This window comes from Danio rerio, chromosome 24, assembly GCF_049306965.1.
Source record: "Danio rerio strain Tuebingen ecotype United States chromosome 24, GRCz12tu, whole genome shotgun sequence".
In the NCBI taxonomy this organism is placed as follows: Eukaryota; Metazoa; Chordata; class Actinopteri; order Cypriniformes; family Danionidae; genus Danio; species Danio rerio.
Window position 1 is genome coordinate 5,440,727 of NC_133199.1, and position 20,597 is coordinate 5,461,323.

Sequence of the window (20,597 nt, forward strand, 5' to 3'; positions counted from 1 at the left end):
TATTGGCCTACAGGGTGCACACTCCCATAATATGATACTTCTGCTTTTGTGATTCTTACTACATTCGTAGTAGGTTCGTGAATCATGGAAAATACATCTCGATAGAGTGCATCATTTTTTAATCACAGCTGCTTTAAGTGATTACATGCTTGAAGCATTGTGGTGGCTTGGAGTCTGTGTTTGAGAAACTGCTTGTGAGCCACTAATCACATCTTCCACTCTGTTCCTGGGAAACTGACTTTCTCCATATGGCAGATTTGTCAGGAATAAAGAACTATCAAGTTATGCTTTTATTCATAAGCTGAGAAATTTTACAGGTTACTGGCATAGAGCACCGGTCAAGGTTTGGTTTGTGTCAAGACATAGGCAATGAACATTTTCCTTGAGAAATGAAGTTTTATAAACTAATTTCAAAGGAGCGTGTGATATGATTAATCGCGGTTGGCATCACAATAACAATCATTGCTATCCCAATCAGATATCATTGCTAGACCAATCAGATGAATTTTAGCCTTCAATAAGTAAGCCCATTCATCCTACCTTCCTAGTCTTCGGTTTCAAAGAATCCCCCCATCCACCCCATCTCCCCCCTTTCCTCCTTTACCAAGGGGAGCTCTCGAGACCTGATCTTGAACCCTAAATAACCAGGGCTCAAGTATCTACGAGCTCAGGGTTCTCTCCCCAGACAGCATGCCAAATCTGCAATTTATATCAAGCAATAGCTAAGTGTGAACTCCTGAAAATTAACACTGCTAGCTAAAACCAAGACCTAGAAACCACGTCCCTGCTGAAAAATCCAGCTTAAACCAGGCTAGGCTGGTTGGCTGGATTTAGCTGGTCGACCAGGCTGGTTTTAGAGGGGTTTTGGCCATTTTCAGGCTGGTTTCCAGCCATTTCCAGCCTGGTCTTAGCTGGTCAGGCTGGAAAATGACCAGCTAAATCCAGCTAAATCCTGGTTTAAGCTGGACATAGCTGGTTTTGGCTGGGCTCCCAGCCTGGCTAGGCTGGTCAAGCTGGTTTTAGCTGGTCATCTCCCAGCCTGACCAGCTAAGACCAGGCTGGAAATGGCCAAAATCCCTCTAAAACCAGCCTGGTCGACCAGCTAAAACCAGCCAACCAGCCTAGGCTGGTTTAAAATGGGTTTTTCAGTAGGGATATCAGTACCCCAAATATCTTTGCAATTGCACAATATCACACACATTTTAGTAAGCAGTATAACTGGAACAAGACAGAAGGCAGATCTGCTCAGCCAATCTCTTATTTGAGCAGAGTGGAATGTCTAAGTCACCTGCTTATCTTCACATCATTGCAGACGGTGTTGTTCGACTATCACAGCAGGGGTCATGCGTCATCACATGCTTGTGTGTTTTTGTGTAGCCATGGCAACTAGTACTCTGTAAGTTTGTTGAGTTGGACTAGTGATACAGTCCCTATTGTTTATAGCATGGCGTAAAGGAAGACAGTAGTTAAAGTCGGAGTGTCAGCTACTGGGGTCGTTTGTTTACTGCTGTTGTCTTTAGGGATCAGGGAAGGTTAGGTCACTTGTGGGTCAAAGCAATTGGTGTTAATTTGTTGTCCTTTGGGGAACTCTATAGAGACCCAATGTAAGCACTTATCACAGTTCTCTTGGTCTTATCCATTATTTAAATGTTTCAAGGCATTCTGGGAAATAGCCTCCAAGTACTGGAAAGAGCTAAATAAATCAGTTACATTTCTGGTGCAGCATTTCAGATATATACTGTATTGCCACAGTGGAATAGAGTCAGATCGTGTTGTGATTGACTGGATGCAGTAATGGATTAGTGTGAAACTTTATTGTAAGCACAAGGGGAAAACAGTGAAAGATGCATGCTGTCTGCACATCGCTCCCAGTGGTGTAATAAATCGGAGATTGGCAAAGCGTGGTGTATACATGAATCAAAAAGCATTGGCATATTCTGAAATAATGACGTTAGGATGTTGATTCTGAAGCAGATACGTCTTAGTTAAACAAGTGAACATTGATTTGTCTGTAATTTACAGATCTCTCAGGAAAATGCTATTTATTTAGAGGCTGCTCTCTCTCTCTCAAAGCTCCAAAGCCTTCACGGAGATCTTGCTTGTATTTCATTTAAATATGACTTTTTTTCTGAGATAATAAAGGTTCCATGATGGGTTTTTCATTCTCCAATGATGTTTTGTCTTACAAAACTTAACCTTTTCTCCGAGGACGTTTTGTCTAACAGTACCTAACCTTTTTTTCCTTAGTGTGAAGAATAAAGCAATAATCAAGAGAACCGCTTTTCCACTATAAAAAAAATCTTTATTGGAATGTTAAGACTTTAATTTGTGGAAGGTTCCTCGTGAAACAAAAATGCCACTAAAGAACAATTTTTTTTTTTTGGCCAGTTTGACCAAAATTTCATACGCTCATAAATGAATGAATGAATAAATAAAAAAAAAAAAAAAAAAAAAAATATATATATATATATATATATATATATATATATATATATATATATATATATATATATATTTTTTTTTTACTTGCTTAAATAAATTTTTTTAAATGAGCTAAAACGTCATAGTTATTGCGATTTCATTGGGACAACTTAATTTTATGATGTTCAATCTACATATAAATGTTAAAAGTGTTAAGTTAATTTAATCGATTTTTGTATAAATAACATAAATGAATTGTGTGGAACCCTGCATTTTTTTCAGTGTATTATGTCCCTTAATACACTGAATCAATTGCATTTTATGCCACAGTAACAATATATTTCACAAAATAGTCCTTTAAATAGGTAGTTATTCCAGAAAATAAGGTTTTGTTTTAACAAATAAAATTAAACATTTCAAAAAACAACTTTTTAAAATTGTAATTGGACCTTGTTAAACATAATAGTGATTCAAAATATAGATGTTTTTGTGAGTATTTCTAACTCAAGCTCATTTTAGCTAAGCTGATGTCGATATATTTTCTGTTAGTATGTTTTCAAGAGTTCATAATGCTTAATAATGTTAGCAGGTTTGGCAGGTTGTTCCGGGAGAGAACCCTGAGCTAATAATTGAGCCCATGGTCAAAGAGCATGTATGAGACCAGGTAGTTCTCGAGAGCTCTCCAAATTTGTTGGGTCTATTCCTTGATTATCAGGGGCAGTCCTGGAGGAATAGACCGCCAACCACATCAGCGCATACTCAAGTGGTGAAGGCTCAGTACTAAAGTACACAGAGGAATCCCACACAAGCATGAGGAGAACATGTAGACTGCGCACAGAGATGCCAATTGGCCCACCCGGGACTCAAATTATCGACCTTATTTCTTTGAGGCAACAGTGCTAAACACCGAGCAACCGTGTCACCCAATCCAGGATTTATCTAGAAAGAGGAGGAGGGAGATGGTGTGGATGGGGAGTTCTGCAAAAACAATGACAAGGGAGTAAAGTTAGACAGGATATTAATGTTGAGTTTGGAATGATCCGATTGGCTTGCTAATGATTCTGGATGGGGGACCAGCCACGATCAATCATATCACGTGCTCCTCTCTAAATTAGATTGTGAAACTTGTACAGAAAAACGATTATTAGCATAGTTACTGATTTACGATCAGTGTGATTTGGTGTCTTAATAAATGTCAGTCATTTTTCATGCATCTGACCAATATATGAAATAAGACTAAAAATTGCATGACAACATCATGTTATTTGTGTGTTTTTAATAAAATGCCCTAGTCGAAAGTCTACGAGCAGGCATTAGAACCTGACGGAGGCTGTTAGACAGCAGAGTTTGTAGCGCTACATAAATACAGTTTAACTTACAGAGAAAAATCGCAAATGGAGCCATTCTGTACTGTACTAAACTTACAGTTTAAATTCAGTATTCCAAAACAGTTAAATCATCCAAGTCACTGGTAAAAATCCACCTCTGATTGCTGACCTGATCTTACTACAGTCAGCACTTCATGAACAGCAGCTAGCTCAGACGTTTACACACTGTTAGCCACGCCCACTTATCTACATATCATGGTATAGACACAATTAAAAACATACTTTACAGTCTAAGGCATATCAAAATTACTTATTGGGATACTTTTCGGGATCAAACATCTTAGTCTTGAAGGAATACAGAGTTTGAGTTGAGGTTTTGATGGAGGGCCTGGCATCTTTAAGATGATTTGAAGGTAATGGGATGTGCAGCAATTCAAAATTTGGTCATCTATATAATCTTGTTGCTGTCTAGGAGAGAGATTTTTTTACTCCTATGGGAGTTTATAATGATTAAAGACCCTTTAGATTTTCTTTAACATGACCCATGTTTAAGGCTGACGTAACCATTGAACAAAAGCTAGAGGAAGTCTGGCATATGTTACAGTTCATCAAGAGAAGCAGTTCAGACCTTTTGGTTGTATGGATTTCTCCAGCTGTTACTTTTAACCAAACCTGCACAAAGAAAAGGGCTTTTCTCAGACAATGAGGCTCAATGAGACCTGGGCGTTTATAGGATGCCGTGTGCACATGGCGTAGTCTCTAGTGGCCTTCTGTTTGATACAGTATAATATTACCATCTACTGTAAACATCCAGATGAAACATTCACAGCATGAGCAGTATTTATGTTCTGCATGTGAGAGGGAAGCAGGCCTTTCTGTCTGGAATGTTGAGAGAAATCAGTGGGGTCAGCGTTTAGCTGATAAAAAAGGATTTTGAGGCTTTTCTTGCGAACTCCTCAAAATAGTTTGTCTTCTGCTTTGACTCATATACTGTATATGAGATAAAGTTTGAGTATTGTGCGACCTCCTTTATGCTTCTCTCTTGACCTTGGCTGAATCGTAGAAAAGCTGAATTAAGATTGTGTGTAGGGTTGAACGTTCGAATGATCGTGATCTTTTTTCGATTAATCGTGCAGCCCTACACCAGAATAAATGGTAAATTATTTATTAATGATTATGGTGCATGTGATGATCTAAAGTAGACCGAATAAGTCAATACTTAAGTTAAATATGCGCACATTCTCCCATTAAGTTCGTTTTTATAGATTATAACTTTTGCATAGGTGGCACAATGGCTCACTGGTTAGCACTATTGTCTCACAGGAAGAAGGTCGCTGGTTTGAGTCCCGGCTGGGTCAGTTGGCGTTTCTGTGTGGAGTTTCATGCTCTTCCGTTTTGGCATGGGTTTCCTCTGAGTGCTCCGGTTTCCCCCACTGTACAAACACATGCGCTATAGGGGAATTGGATTAACTAAAATGGCCGTACTGTATGAGTGTGTGAATGTCAGAGTGTATGGGTGTTTCCCAGCACTGATTTGCAGCTGGAAGGGCATCCGTTGCATAAAAACATATGCTGGAGAAGTCTGTGGTTCATTCTGCTATGGTGACCCCTGATAAATAAGGGACTAAGCTAAAGGAAAAGAATGAATGAACTTTTGCATAGTGCTAGCAAATAAGATCCCTGGAGAGTCTTACAATCACAGATACAACGAAATCATCTTGATACAATAATTGTTTGGTCATTAAAAATAAAAAGAGTTCAATTGCTTGATCTGTGTGACTGATATTACACAAAAAAATGTCTGTATGATGCAGAAAAGAGCCAAGCGTCCTAGAATGAATGCCAAAAACAACAGTGACAAGGGAAAAACTCCCTAAGAATGTTAAGATGAAGGGAAAAAACCTTGTATACAGAATATTACACATTCATCATTTAACTGTAGCTATTCCAAATTCATTAGATGGGCTTCAGAAGGGCTCTAAAATACATTCATTTTTCTAAACAATCAATGAATCAATCGATCAGTCCCATACGTATGTGAGCTGGTGAGAAATGCCAAATACATTTTTACAAAAAGGTATTTTTAAATGTGTTAATATAAGTTTGTAGCTAATTTTCCAAAATTATTAGGACCCATAAAGGTAGTTCATACACACTAGGGTCCAAAATAAAGGTGTAAATTATATATGCACTAAAAAATACTCTTTTTATGGATCTCTTTATCCAGAAAAGACAAAATGATACATTGTGAGGGTTAAAGTCAACGTCAGCTAGAAGGTGAGACTAACTTCAATATTCTGAAATATTCCTGGGTGAACTTATGCTTGTTTATTAATATTAGATTCCCAAGCTTGGCTTGGAGCACGCAGAATATTAGCACGTTATTCTGAAATGGTACAGTTGAGTCATTTCATGAGGTGAGAAATCCTGTTGCTCCTTCCATAACCCCTGCCACTGCTCAATGTGTGACAGTGTGTTCCATTCGCAAATGAACGAGGCAAAGATCTATTGTGACTTCCAGTTCAACTTGATTTCCACCAGAAATATTTAGAAACCCACCCACGCTGTTCTAACGCTAGAGAACACAATATACGATTCAATTTGTTCAGTGTTAGAATACTTTTAGCAATAATTTATTAAATCACAATTCATGCAACAAATCATGTACTAAGGTCAATAAACTACTAATTGGTTGCTTATCAACAGTTAGTAAGGTAGTAGTTGGGTTTAGGTATTGGATATAATTAGGGATGTAGAATAAGATCATACTATAACTACTTATTAGTAAGTTACAACTGCCAATAACCAGTTAATATATTAATAATAGATGGGTTATAAGCTAGCAGTAAATTGCGACTTAAAGTGCCCCTATTATTATTAAACGGTTCTGAGTGGACGATATCTTTATGCATGATGCGATTTCAAATGTATGTTTTCATCCACTTTAAGCTGTTACACACAGCATGGAAGGTACATTTCAAAAACCCATAATTACTGTATTTTCTTTGAAACCAGTTTAGTGTGTAAAGACAAGTGTGCCTTTTTGGTCACTCTAATCTCCCTGCAGGTTTTTTTCTTCTTTTTTAAGTTTATTTGCAATTGTACATCACACCATCTGATACGAAACAAGGCATGAAAAAGGTGGTGGTGGTGGTGGTGGGGGGGGGTTAAAATGTCACCATGCACTATGGTGCACTGCCAGTAAGGCGATTTAAAATTACTTTTAAAAGCAAATGTAAACCCTGTTGCATGTTTTAGTAAGGTGCGAGAAACTATTTAGGTTTTATTCAACATGCTCTCATTTGTTTTTAATCTATTAATATTTTATTCTAAAGTTGTAAAATCTAAAGTTACAATAATAATGGTGACATAATTAATAGTTAATAAGATAGTAGTTAGGTTGGATTAGGGATGTAGATTAAAATACTCTAATGCCCCTAAATCTTTTTTATTTCTTTATTTTTTCAGCAATAGTGCAGCATACCGTCTGACAAAAAGCAGGGCAAGAGAAATAGGAGGGCAAGATTGAGAAAGATCCCCAATCCAGGACTCAAATTTGGGTCTCCCAAAGTGCAACTTCGCTACTTGCTGGAGCACTGCTAAGTGATCGGCTATGACTGGAAAGGAGTTTTAAATGCAAATCTAATCTGGAATTTTTCTCCATTTTAATCAGGTTCAAAAACAGTTGAGGTTTAATCAACATGCTGGCCATTTGTTTGCAATCTGTAGAGTTGTAAAATCTACAAACCTACAGTATTTATGGCAACCCTATTAATAGTAAGGTAGGAGTTGGTAGATAATGAGTAGGATTAGAGATGTAGAATAACAATAATTTATAACTACTAAAAACCAGTAATTATATATTAAAAACAGGCAGTTAATTAGCTATATAATAGTGTGAATTGTGACAAACTAAAGCATTACTATATTTGGAAAAGATCCTCAATCTGGGAAGGTTTGGTTGCCCAAAGTGCAACTATTTGATGGAACACTGCCAACAGGGTGAACGGCTATGCCTGGAAATGACTTTTAAATGCAAATCTAAACCCTGTAGCATTTTTTTCTTTAACCTTTTCACCAGGTTGAAGAACAATTGGGGTTTTATTCAACTTGCTGGTCATTTGTTTTCAATCTGTAGAGCTGTAATATCTACAAAGATACTTACAGTACTACTGGTGACGTACACACATCCTGTCTCTTTCCCTGATGTTTGCTTAAGATTTCTCTGGGACTGTTTCCCAAACCCCAGAGAAGACGGACGACTGAAGTCACGCAGCCATTCACACCCCAGTCTGGAATTTATTTTCCCACACATTGCTCTGCTAGAGGGTCTGTACCTGCTCACTGGCACGTCCAGCGGAAATGTAGCGGGAGCTTGAGAAACGAAACCCTCTCCTGCTAACTAACCATCAGCACCACCGTTACCACCATCACATGTAATACCAGTGCTCATTACAAAACACGTCCTGCCAAAGCCATTTCAGACTATGAGAACTTTAACGATACTCTGCATTTATCCTCACATGAGGTGGGGATGAACTGTGGAAATCAGTCTTGTGAGTGTTGACTTAGGTTTGAGGTTTGGTTGTAGTTTGGTTTGCAGTAATAAGATACCCTGTACTTCATACTGTAGGCAAAAGGCAACTTATAACTGTATATATTTTTGGTAAAGAGGCTCTTTGGGGAACCGTGGGGTTTTGGAAAACATCAACTTCCAAATTCCTTAATGTATAAAGGAATTTGTTAGAAATACGACCCTAAAGGGAGTGATTTTACTCCTCCACTATTCCACACGCAGGGTGGATTTTACACGTTTCATGATTAATGAGGTTTACTCAAGAAGCTGAACTGTACTATAAAAATGTTCTATGATGTGACATAGCAAATATTAAGAAAAGCAACTCTTAATAAGATACAAATAGCATGAGAGGGATTTATCTTCATTGTCGGACAATTATCTTAATATAGTGCTATTTATATATTTGCAATAAGACTATTGCGACTTCCTGATGCCTCCATAAGTCGCTAGAGAGACAGTGAGCATTTGCATTTTTGACAAGCTGGTGGCTGACAGACACATTGAGCCCAAGATGTTTAAGCAAAACTTTATATAAACTTAAAACATGTCAAACAACACAGAAGTTTGTGGGTTGAATACCTGTTGTGTATGGAGCTGATTATTGCGTTGTAGTGATATATGGTTGTTGTGTGTGCCGTAGCTTGTTACGGTCAACAAAAAATACAGCTACCCCATTATCATTCTCTCCTCCTAACACCTGTGTGATTGGGCACGCGCTTTATTTGCTCTAGCAGGTGCCAGGTATGCCCACGTGCCCTAAACATCTAACGTCACTGTGAAACCCAAACTAATCAGCATACAAATAAACATAATAATTCAATTAAAAGTAATATGGCTCCTATAAAGACATTTGCTTGAAGTCACAGTGCCCTGGGAAGAGCAGATGGCAGAGTCAATTGAAAGGAAACACTCAAAGTACCAGGAGGTAGTAGAGAAGTCCCGGGAAGGGGGCTGGAAGACCAACTGTTAGCCACTACAGGTGGACTGTCGAGGGTTTGCAGGGCATTCACCCTCTAAACTCTTCAACCAACCAGGCCTAGCATGAAGAAGCTAAGAAGAGAGCCATTAAGTCTGTTTGTGAAGCTGCAGAGACAGTCACAAGATTGCTATGGATAAAGAGGGTTGATCTGTGGGTGATGACTACTGGGATGCAAGCTGGGGTCTGATCAACCTCAGCTGGGTCATCTGGGCGAAGATGTCTGATGTTAAAAAGACCCAAAACACCCAGGGGCCCCAGGATACATCACTGACAATGCGTCCCAGTGCATCTAGATGATGTACGTTGCACACAATATGAAATTTTAAATATTTTTTTTTCCATGACTTGTTGGACATTTTCAATAAATAGGGGTGTCAGACTAAAAGACAACAACATAAATTTTATTGTGGTTCCAAAAATGATTATGTAAAGAATCCAGAAACAAAAGCTTAACATGTGCACCTCTTGGGCTTCAGTCACATGATCTTGAACAGGGTCGTCAGCTTGTTAAAATTTTCAATGGAATTGCTGATTTGATGGTTTTCAGTGACTATATATGTATACCAAGTTATATATTTATATATCTCAAGTTCCTACACAGTAAAAAGAATCCTGGTTGCCTTACATTTTTAAGTTGAATCAAATTGACCTTTTAAGTCCAACTTATATTATGTTAAACTGAATTTAAACAGCCTGCGTAACTTTATAAAATTAGGTTAGAACATGATTACCTTAGTTTAATAAGTTACAATGACCTAAAGCATGCTGTCAGAACTAATTGATCATATCATTTTTTACAGTGTATGTTTTTAGAAATATATGGGTGAAATAAAATATTTCCATTTACTAAAATAGCCACCTGTAAAAGTATTTATTATTGCTTTAATGTTTTTTTTAAATTCTGGTCACACTTTACAATAAGGTGCATTAGTTAATGTTAATTAATGCATTTACTAACATGAACAAAAAATGAACAATACATTTACTACAGTATTTGTTCATGTTAGTTAACGTTAGCTAATGAAAATACACTAATTCATAGTTAGTTCATGTTAACTCATGGTGCATTAACTAATGTTAACAAGCATGGACTTGGATGTTTAATAATGCACTAGTAAATGTTCAATTATGATTCATAAATGCTGAACATGTGTTGTTCATGAGTAGTTCATGTTAGAAAATGCATTAACTAATGAACCTTATTGTAAAGTGTTACCAAAATTATTTATAAAAGCTGAAATCGACTAGTTACTACGTACGTTACTACGTGTGGTAACAATTTAATTATGGATAATTAAGACTCGTAAATAATTAAGTAAACTTTACTAGCATCACACCTCAGAGTACAGTTTCTGGGGAGTTAACCTAACTTAATTGACCTAAGTAAATGTGACTCAGTATAAGTAAGAATTACTTTTACTACATTAGTAAACAATACTTGATATAAAGTAAGGATGACTTAATTGACCTAAATAAATGTGACCCAGTATAAGAATTGGCAAGTAAGAATTGCTTTACTACATTAGTAAATAATACTTGATATAGAGTTAAGATGACCTTATTGAGCAAAGTAAGTGTGACTCAGTATAAGAATTACTTTACTACATCAGTCAATAATACTTGATATAAAGTTAAGATGACTTAATTGACCTAAGTAAATGCGACTCAGTAAAATAATTGTTTTCTCTATTAGTAAATAGTACTTAATGAGCTAAAGTTATAATTACTAAATGCAACAAGTTTGCATAATGCAATTAAGTAAAATTAACAAATGATTTTTTTACAGTGTATGCTTAAAACAGTCACCCCACAGGGCAGAAATAAAAAAAAAACAACACAGCAGTTTTATTACATTTACTACATATTAAATGATGATACTACTGTAATTTAAGATAATAATAAGAAAATGCAACAGCACGCCAACAACATACACTGTAAAAAAATGCTGTGTTCATGTTGTTTAAACACAAATCGATTAAGTTTACTAAATACTTTTTTTTACAAATTTAAGTTGATTAAACATAAAACAATTCAGTTACCCCACAAAGCCCTCAAGATTTGTGTTGATTCAGCTTATTATAAATAAATAGTTTGAAGAAGCAGCTAAATTATTTTTTTGAGTGTAGCTTAATGTTGTAGTTTAGATTGTCAAATACTCACACATGCCTGTAAACATGCCTGACATCACTGTTTTCACAATGTTCAGTGTTTTTGTAGTTTACACCAGTGTTTCCCCAAACCTTGTTGTGTGTTTTTAGGCCCACAAAACAGCCAAATATGCAGAAACATTTAGCATTTTTAGTTGAAAACAGTATTGTGTAAATCATCCTCTCAGAAGGAGATCACGTTTCGTTATAATTCTAAGCTTTTACCCTTTTTTTCTTATGTGAACTCTCATTCTTTTCTACCCCAGAAAAACTGCTTGTACTTACTGTTGCAACACAGGAGACGGATGGCTTTCTCCGCTTCATGCAGTCAGCAAACTACTTCAACTTCAATGTGAAGGTAAGACCGCTGGGGGACCACAGCTCATTTATAATGGCGGGTGGTGTTGATTGAAGGACTGATTGAACTAGAACATGCTGAACGCAGGTGCTTGGGATGGGAGAAGAGTGGAAGGGAGGTGACGTGGGTCACTCCATTGGTGGAGGCCAGAAAGTTCGACTGCTGAAGGAAGCCATGGAGTCTCTGGATCAACAAGAGGACTTGGTGGTCTTGTTTGTCGATAGGTAGGTGTCATTTGGCCTTAAGAAAGAGATGCACTGCAAAAATATAAAAAAGAGAGATTAGATTAGATTTATTAAATTTTTGTCTAGTTTCAAGTTCAAAAAATTAAAAATTCTAATATCAAGAAAGGAAATCAACAGGAAAAAATAAAGGCTAAACGTTAAATTAACACTATACCAGACATGATGCAAAAAAACTAATTCACAGCCACCAGACATTTCTGATAGACTGGCCAGTTATGTCAAGTTATCTTTTTTTTTTTTTTTGTAAATTCAGTTTTTTATTTCCAAAAGTGAGAATATACAATTTTTACAATCAGATAACAAAATACTTTTAACAGATATAACCCCATATATATTTCCCAACCCCCACCTCATTATACGCACATCAGGAAACACAGAATAACTATAGTTTAGACCAAGCTGTTAGATAATTTCCATTAAGTTGTCATCCGTAGCATCAGATGAGGGTTAAGTGTCCAAGATTTCTTTGACGTTGCATATGTAGATTTTCCATGCCGTAAGAATGTCCACTTTGGCAAGGTTGATCCGTGCTGATGACAGTTCCAGATACAGTATTTCCAATAATGAATGTAACCAGTGCTTAACTGAGAGATCATGAGGAGGTTTCCACCTTTGTACCAACATTTTCTTTGTAGCAGTTGAAGCAGCTAACCAAAATTTACGGACCTTTGCATTTAAGGGATGTCAAGTTATCTTTGATTATCAGAATTTAAAATTTGTTGTGTGACATTTTCTAGTGGTTATCTAATGACTATCATTTTCAAAATGTTGCGTTGCTTTTTAAAAGGTTTCTTTGAAGATAATGATCGCAACTAAAGTTGTTACAATACTGAAAACTGGTACCAATCGATACTAAAAATAAAAAAAATGGCCATTTCCCGATACCATTTGAGCACTGTTGAGCACTTTCCTAAACAAAGCTGATTACTGAGTATAACCACAGATACAGGGAGACTGGAGTGTTATGAAGCCATGATTCATCAGCGGATTGCTTGTTTCTCAGCTTATAGACAAAGCAGCTGATCGACGTGAATTTGAAACGCTCTAGTGTCCCTGTATCTGTGGTTATACTCAGTAAACAGCGATGAGTTCAGTGAACTAATGACTTTCATGGACAATCACAATCATTTCTGTTGAGCGCTCAAATGTTAGCGGGAAATGGACACTGTTACAATTTCTGTTAGCATTGCACTGTTAGCATTTCGTTGCATTGTACTTGTACATGTGTAATGACAATAAAGTTGAATCTAATCTAATCTAAAAATCTAATCTAATTGGTATCAAATTCCAGTATCGTGACAACCCTTATCATAACACGTTAAAGTCATTAGGAATGTTATAAATCAGATGCTTATTTAAACCTTATTAATGCCCATTGCTCTTCTTTTTTTTACATTTGTCGGTCTACTTTTTTGTTTTTGAGGCAATGCTGCTGTTGTAGCTGGTACAGTATATTCAGGGACATTACTCATACACCTTCGTTTTTAGTGTGGTTACTGAAAAGTCTTCATTTGTGAGGCTGAATGCCTCTTCCACCTATGCCTACACCTCCAAGCTATAAAGAATCAGTGCACTGCTGCCCCTATACATGAACATGCAAACTAAGGGGTAAGGGTGAATGTAAGGGCTAAGGAACATAATTGAGATTAAACTTCCATGATGAATTATGTACACAATTAACTTAGAAAAAAAATAAAATAAAGATGTTTTTAAATGTCTGTGGATTTTCATGAATTACATTACAAAGCTTGTGAGAACATTATGAGAACTTTGTGTGAGAACATTGTGAGAACTTTGTGTGCTGTTGGGGATGTTTTCATCCCTTCTGGGGTGGTTTTGAGTCTCAATTTGGCTACAACTTTTTCTGTGTTTTAGTCAATGGAACGAGTTTTGGTAACACATCATATTTTGACACCATACTTTAGGATAATGCTTTGACAATTTTCCAAAATCTCAACAATACACTTTGGGCAAATTGACTTCCCTTTTATTATGTTAGTGCCTGCTTTTGCCCCATTGACTTCTATTATAAATAACGTTTTTTTTTTATAATCATGCATTCTTGATTGTTCCTTGTTAGGAAGAGGTCAACTTAGTAATTTTGACTGTTGATCATCAGCTGCAGTGCAAAAAAGCTTAGTTTCTGGCTTTTATATGGAGTTATAAGGAGTATTGTGTGTGTTTGCACAAGTATGTGAGAGAGACCTTTTCACACTTATCTTGATATGTCTGAGAAAATCAAAATAAGCAGCTCAGCTCTCAGAACATAGTAAACATAGTAAGTGTAGTCATGCACACACACACTATAATCTGTTGTTGTACTCCGTAGAACCTCACATATAAGCCAGAAAGCTTTTTGCACAGGCCTATCAAAAGAGTTAATGATGCCAACAGATAACTAACAGTAAAAATGACAATTCTGATCTCTTTCCAACAGGGAAAACCACCAGCAATCAAGAATGCATGCTTATATGGTGTCAAGGCTTTTGCAGGCAAAAAGTGTCATTATAATGGAAGCCAATGGGGCAAAAAAAGGCACTAACATAACGAAAGGGAAGTCAATTTGAACAATACACAAGGGCTAAACTGATAAAGGTTAAGTTATCTATGGAGAATCTGAAACCGAGAGTAAGATCCTAAGATTGTTAGAATAATTCCTGTGGACAATTCATGTGTGAAAAGCACTAAGTTGTATTAGATTTAATATGCAGTTAAAATACCAAAGACGAAAAGGGATACAGTATACGTATGTCTCTATGTATAGTCTAGCTGTAAATTGACTCTAATTTACCAGAAAATGCATTTTTGTAATTACCTGTAATTGACGGTAAATGATGCCCTGTAAAATATTTAGTCTAGATGAAGGCAAAATGACTAGCTAAAATGGGTTTATCAACGATAACAAATCTGCTGCATGTGTAAATGCAGTTTAAGCCACACCAGTAAAACAAATTTGACAGTGCCATTGCCAACTCAATAAGAAACAGCAAGAGCCTGTGTGAAGGTAAAAGTATTGGGCGTTTGTTCAAAAATGTCCAAAACCTACCTTTAAAACCAAAGCTCTCACTGAAATGGTGGCTTTTCGCTCGATTTATGCTAATTAGCCATAATAAATGGCCTGTTATTCCACGTCATCATTCAAGGAAAATTACAGCATGTCAATTTATAATGAAAGTGTGGTGTGTGCGTTTTTTTAGTCATGTAGGTCTGGGTGTGTTCTGCAGAAACGAGTGATTATTATGATCACAAAGTAGAAAATGATTTGCGTTTGAAGTTAACTTCACGCTCACCTGCCGCATGCAGTGGCATTTTATCAAAAGTCATTTATATGAAACACATCAAATTGAATTAAAGCAGAACTCTGTGAACTCTGAAGCAGCTATTTATACACACCCATATCTGGAATCGCACACATTTATAGGTATAATAAACAGCTCAGAGTTCAGAGAAGTTTAGAATAACACAATTTAGGGCTGAATAGGCTATGTTGGAAGTCAAAATTATTTTAATTGTTTAAAAAAAAAAAGTAAAATGCTGAATAACAAAGAAACATTTTGTTGACATAAGACAATTTTTTAAACGTATTATTATTATTATTATTATTATTATTATTATTATTATTATTATTATTATTATTATTATTATTTTGGTTTGCCAATTTATTTCTAATAACTTTTTTTATCCTTGCCATGGTGACAGTACATTATATTTTACTAATTATTTTGCAAGATACTAGTATTCAGCTTAAAGTGTAATATAAAGGCTTAACTGGGTAAATTACTGTATGTAACCAGGCAAGTTAGGTCAATTAGGCAAGTTATTGAACAAGCCAATGGTTTGTTGTGTAGACAATATAATAATAATAATAATAATAATAATAATAATAATAATAATAATAATAATAATAATAAAAATAATAATAATAATAATAATGATAATAATAACAACAACAACAACAACAATAATAATAATAACAATAATAATAATAATAATAACAATAACAATAACAATAATAATAATAATAATAATAATAATAATAATAATAATAATAATAAAAACAACAATAAAGTAATGACCTAAAATCATAAAAAAAAAAAAAATAACACTTTCTCTAAAGGGGAAAATAAATAATTCTAAATAAAATAAAAATAAATACATATATAAAAAATATTAATAAAAATAATAAAATACATGAATATATAAAATAAAAATAAAAAATAAAACAAATGAATAAAAAATAAAGCAAATAAACAAACAAACAAACAAACAAACAAATAAATAAATAAATAAATAAATAAATAAATAAATAAATAAATAATACATAAAAAATTTTAATAAAATAAAATAAAATACTCCAGTGATGGACTGCAGCTGGAAGAGCATCCGTAAAACATATGCTGGATAAATTGGTGGTTCATTCCGCTGTGGAGACCACTGATTAATAAAAGGACTAAGCCAAAAAGAAAATGAATGAATGAATAAAAAATAAATAAAATATATAGTAAATGCTCTGAAAATGTCCTTGCTCTGTTAAACAGCATTTTGGAACTATAAAACAAAGTACAAAAAATTAGTATTAAACTTCCACAGGACAATTTAACAATGTTGCCTTCAACTGTATAAAAAATTGGAAATCAGACTTCAAGTGTTCTGTAAAATATATTAAACACTAATAGGTGTAGCTGAAACCATTTTGCCACAATGAAGCCATGTCAAATATTCCAGAGATGAACTTTAAATCATATTTAAAAAATGGGGAAATGATTTGTGTGCACAGGTGTTCCCCAGACGAGAGGAAACCGTGGTGCCTCCCACACGGTGTACTTCCTGTGATGACATTTATAGTTACTAACGTTACCAGGCATATTAATAGTGTCTGAAACAGAAGACCTAAATGCCCTCCACTCCCTTCCAGCAGCTCAGTACAAATAGACATAGCTGATTAAATAAACTCTATTTAGCAAACATCATTTGTTCAACTGCTTTATAATGTCTTAAATGTGAAAATTACTGGAAAGCAGTGGACAGGATCATTTTTTTCTTCTGCTTTTTTTCTCTCTTCAGTTATGACCTCATCTTTGCTGGTGGAGCTGAGGAGATTCTCAGAAAGTTCCAGCAGAGCAATCATAAGGTGGTGTTTGCTGCGGAGGGAATCATCTGGCCAGATTCTCAACTGGCAGAGAAGTATCCGTCTGTACGCAGTGGGAAACGCTTTCTCAACTCTGGAGGTATGTAAAGATGGGAAAAGGAAACAACTATAGGATGTCCAAAGCCATTGTGTTTTTGTGATTTCAACTCATTCAACTCTCTTAAAGGGATGTTTAACCAGAATTAATTAAATTATTTATTACATTTCCCATTTATTGTATTTTGTTAACATCTACCCCGTCTTCAACCCTAAACCCACCCATCACAGTGATGTAAAAATAGATCTGGATCTGGAGTCTGCTCTATAAGTATAGCTGATTACCCTTGTGGATGGATGATAACAGCCGTCTGAGCCTACTAGTAGGTGCAGAAGGTCCCTACTGGCCCATATCTATCAGCTGATAACCACTGGTAATGACCATTCAATCAAGGGACAACATTCGAATTGGAAGGCTGAACACAAAAATAATATATTTTGGAGAATGTTGGTAGCCGTCAACTCCCATAGTATGGAAGTACTGGTCATTGACAGCCATAGCAAAAAATGAACAAAAAAATAATAGAAAATACTATGGAAGTCAATGGTTACTGGTTTCTAAACTTTTAAAAATATGTATCTTCCAAACCAGTTAGAGTTATCTTCTGCTGAATGCAATACAATTAATTTTTGTAGAATGTTGAAAGCTGGTAGCTATTGGCCTCCATAGTATGCAAGTATTGGTTCCCAATGTTGGAAAACAGTAGTGATTGACATCCATAGCAAAAAAAATAAATAAATGAAAAAAACAATAGAAGTCGATGGTTTCTGTTTTCCAACATTCTTTAAAATATTTTAGAAACCAGTTTGAGTTTCCTTCTTCTGCTAAATGTAAAATAACACATTTTAAATTATCTTAAAAGCTGGCAGCCATTGAATTTCATAATATGGAAGTACTGCTTTCCAATGTTGGAAACCAATAACCATTGACATCATAGCAAAAAATAAATAAATAAATAAAAAAAAGAAATTCTAAATACCATGGAAATCGATGGCTACTGGTTTCCAACATTCTTCAAAATATCTTTAGATCAAGACTGAATTTCATTCTTTTGCTGAACACAAAAATAATATACTGTATTTCGAAGAATGTGGAATGCTGGTAGCCATTGACATCCATAGTATGGAATTACTGGTTTCCTATGTTGAAAACCAATAGCCAATTACATTAGTAGAAAAAAAAAAAAAAACAATTACTATGGAAGTCAATGGCTTTAACCATTCTCCAAAATATATTATTTTGTTTTCAGCAGACAAAGGAAAGAGATGTGCATTCTTACACTGTCTTAAAGGGTTTGTTCACCCAAAAATAAAAATTAATTTTTGAATATCAATTTGAGTATTAATTACTCAGCATCATGTTGTTAAAATCTATTTGTTGTTCCTTGGAACACAAGTTAAGCTACATTATATTACATTTGAGAGCTCCCTCATCCTCCATAGACAGCAATGATCCTGCTGAATGTTCGGAAAAGTAAAGAAACATCGTCAAAAAAATTTCATGTCAATTCAGTGGTTCAATGTAATCATATGAAGCCCCCAAAACACTTTTGTGTGTCAAAAAACTGCTAATACAAATCTGTTCACCAATATCTTTTCTTTCATGGTAGGGTGTTCTACAGGCAGTATGACATATTGCCACTGGAATAAGCAGTGCAACACATACGCTCCCTGATCTGATACAAAAGACATTGGCAAATAAAGTAGTTTTTTACTGTTTTGTTTTGGCATTCAAAAGAGTTCATGAAGCTTTATATAATTACAGTTGAACCAATGAAGTCATATGGAATGTTAGGACTATGTTCTTGATTTATTTTCTGAATTATGAACATCGAGACTATGTCTGTCTATGGAGGATGAGGGAGCTCTCAGATTTCCTCTAAAATATCTGCATTGGTTTTCTGAAGATGATGTCTCAGGGGTTTGGAATGACATGAGGGTGATACATTAATGAGAGAATTGTCCTTTTTGGGTGAAATAACCCTTTATTCAATTGTGAAAAGTTATAAACACCATACATAAAAGCTAGGAACATCTGCGTTCACTTGAAATAAAAATGAAGTCATAGTCATAACTGGTCATAAACAGGTCAAAACCCAACGGGTGTGCATTTTTTGGCTGTTACCCCAATGCTGTTCTACACGCAAGCTCCTTTACTGCTAATCTGGTGACTTAATGTGTGCACATCTGGTTACATTTTGACAAAATCTGGACTTTTGAGTGTGTTTGTTTGAATGCTATTCTTTTTAAATACTTTTTTCAGTATTTGTTTTTATGCTACTTTAGACTTTGCAAATGTAAGATCTGAAACAAAAACTATGCTTACACCTGAAGCCTATTGCATACAGTTGAATTCAAAATTATCAGCCCTCCTGTGAATTTTCTTTTTCAAATATTTCCCAAATTATGTTTAACAGAGCAATTAATTTTATACAGTATTTCCTATATAATTTTTTTCTTATTTTTTTTATTTTCAGATAGAACAAAAGCACTTTTTTAACATTTTAAGGTCAATGTCGTTAGCCCTCTTAAGCAAAAGTAATGCATTACTGTATGTAATCTTCAAAAGTAATGCATTATAGTATTAGTTACTGTCAAAAGAAATGTGTTACAGTATGTTACCATCAAAAGTAATGCATTACAGTATTAATTACTGTCAAAAGTAATGCTTTACAGTATGTTACTGTCAAAAGTAATGCGTTACAAAATTAGTTACTATGAAAAGTAATGCGTTACAGTATATTATCTTCAAATATAACGTGTTGCAGTCATAGTTACTGTCAAAAGTAATGTGTTACAGTATGTTATAGTCAAAAGTGATGTGTTACAGTATGTTATAGTCAAAAGTAATGTGTTACAGTATGTTATAGTCAAAAGTAATGTGTTACAGTATGTTATAGTCAAAAGTGATGTGTTACAGTATGTTATAGTCAAAAGTGATGTGTTACAGTATGTTATAGTCAAAAGTGATGTGTTACAGTATGTTATAGTCAAAAGTGATGTGTTACAGTATGTTATAGTCAAAAGTAATGTGTTACAGTATGTTATAGTCAAAAGTGATGTGTTACAGTATGTTATAGTCAAAAGTAATGTGTTACAGTAATAGTTACTGCCAAAAGTGTTGCATTACAGTATGTTACCTACAAAAGTAATGCATTACAGTATTAGTTACTTTCAAAAGTAAAGCTTTACAATATGTTATCGTCAAAAGAAATGCGTTACAGTATGTTACCATCAAAAATAATGTGTTACAGTATTAGTTACTGTCAAAAGTAACGCGTTACAGTATGTTATAGTCAAAAGAAATGTGTTACAGTATGTTATAGTCAAAAGTAATGTTACAGTATTCGTTACT

General features: G+C 34.9%; 1 protein-coding gene and 1 long non-coding RNA gene across 7 annotated transcripts in view; one reads left to right on the plus strand and one right to left on the minus strand.

Annotated features, from left to right (window-relative positions):
- The window catches only part of plod2 (procollagen-lysine, 2-oxoglutarate 5-dioxygenase 2), a 77,971-nt gene that overhangs the window by 12,771 nt on the left and 44,603 nt on the right, over positions 1-20,597 (plus strand). For all 4 annotated transcript variants that reach the window (XR_012399050.1, XR_012399051.1, NM_001089464.1 and 1 more), the window contains 3 exon segments: positions 11,721-11,812; positions 11,900-12,036; positions 17,122-17,285. Coding sequence is in view for 2 of the 4 variants with exons in the window: in NM_001089464.1 (NP_001082933.1) it covers positions 11,721-11,812; positions 11,900-12,036; positions 17,122-17,285 (393 nt within the window). In the remaining 2 variants the exon portion in view is untranslated.
- LOC137489281 (uncharacterized) overlaps positions 11,694-20,597 on the minus strand; it is a 380,491-nt gene continuing 371,587 nt past the window's right edge. For all 3 annotated transcript variants that reach the window (XR_012399683.1, XR_012399682.1, XR_011008686.2), the window contains one exon: positions 11,694-12,069. This is a non-coding gene — a long non-coding RNA (uncharacterized lncRNA). The remainder of the gene's footprint in view (positions 12,070-20,597) is intronic.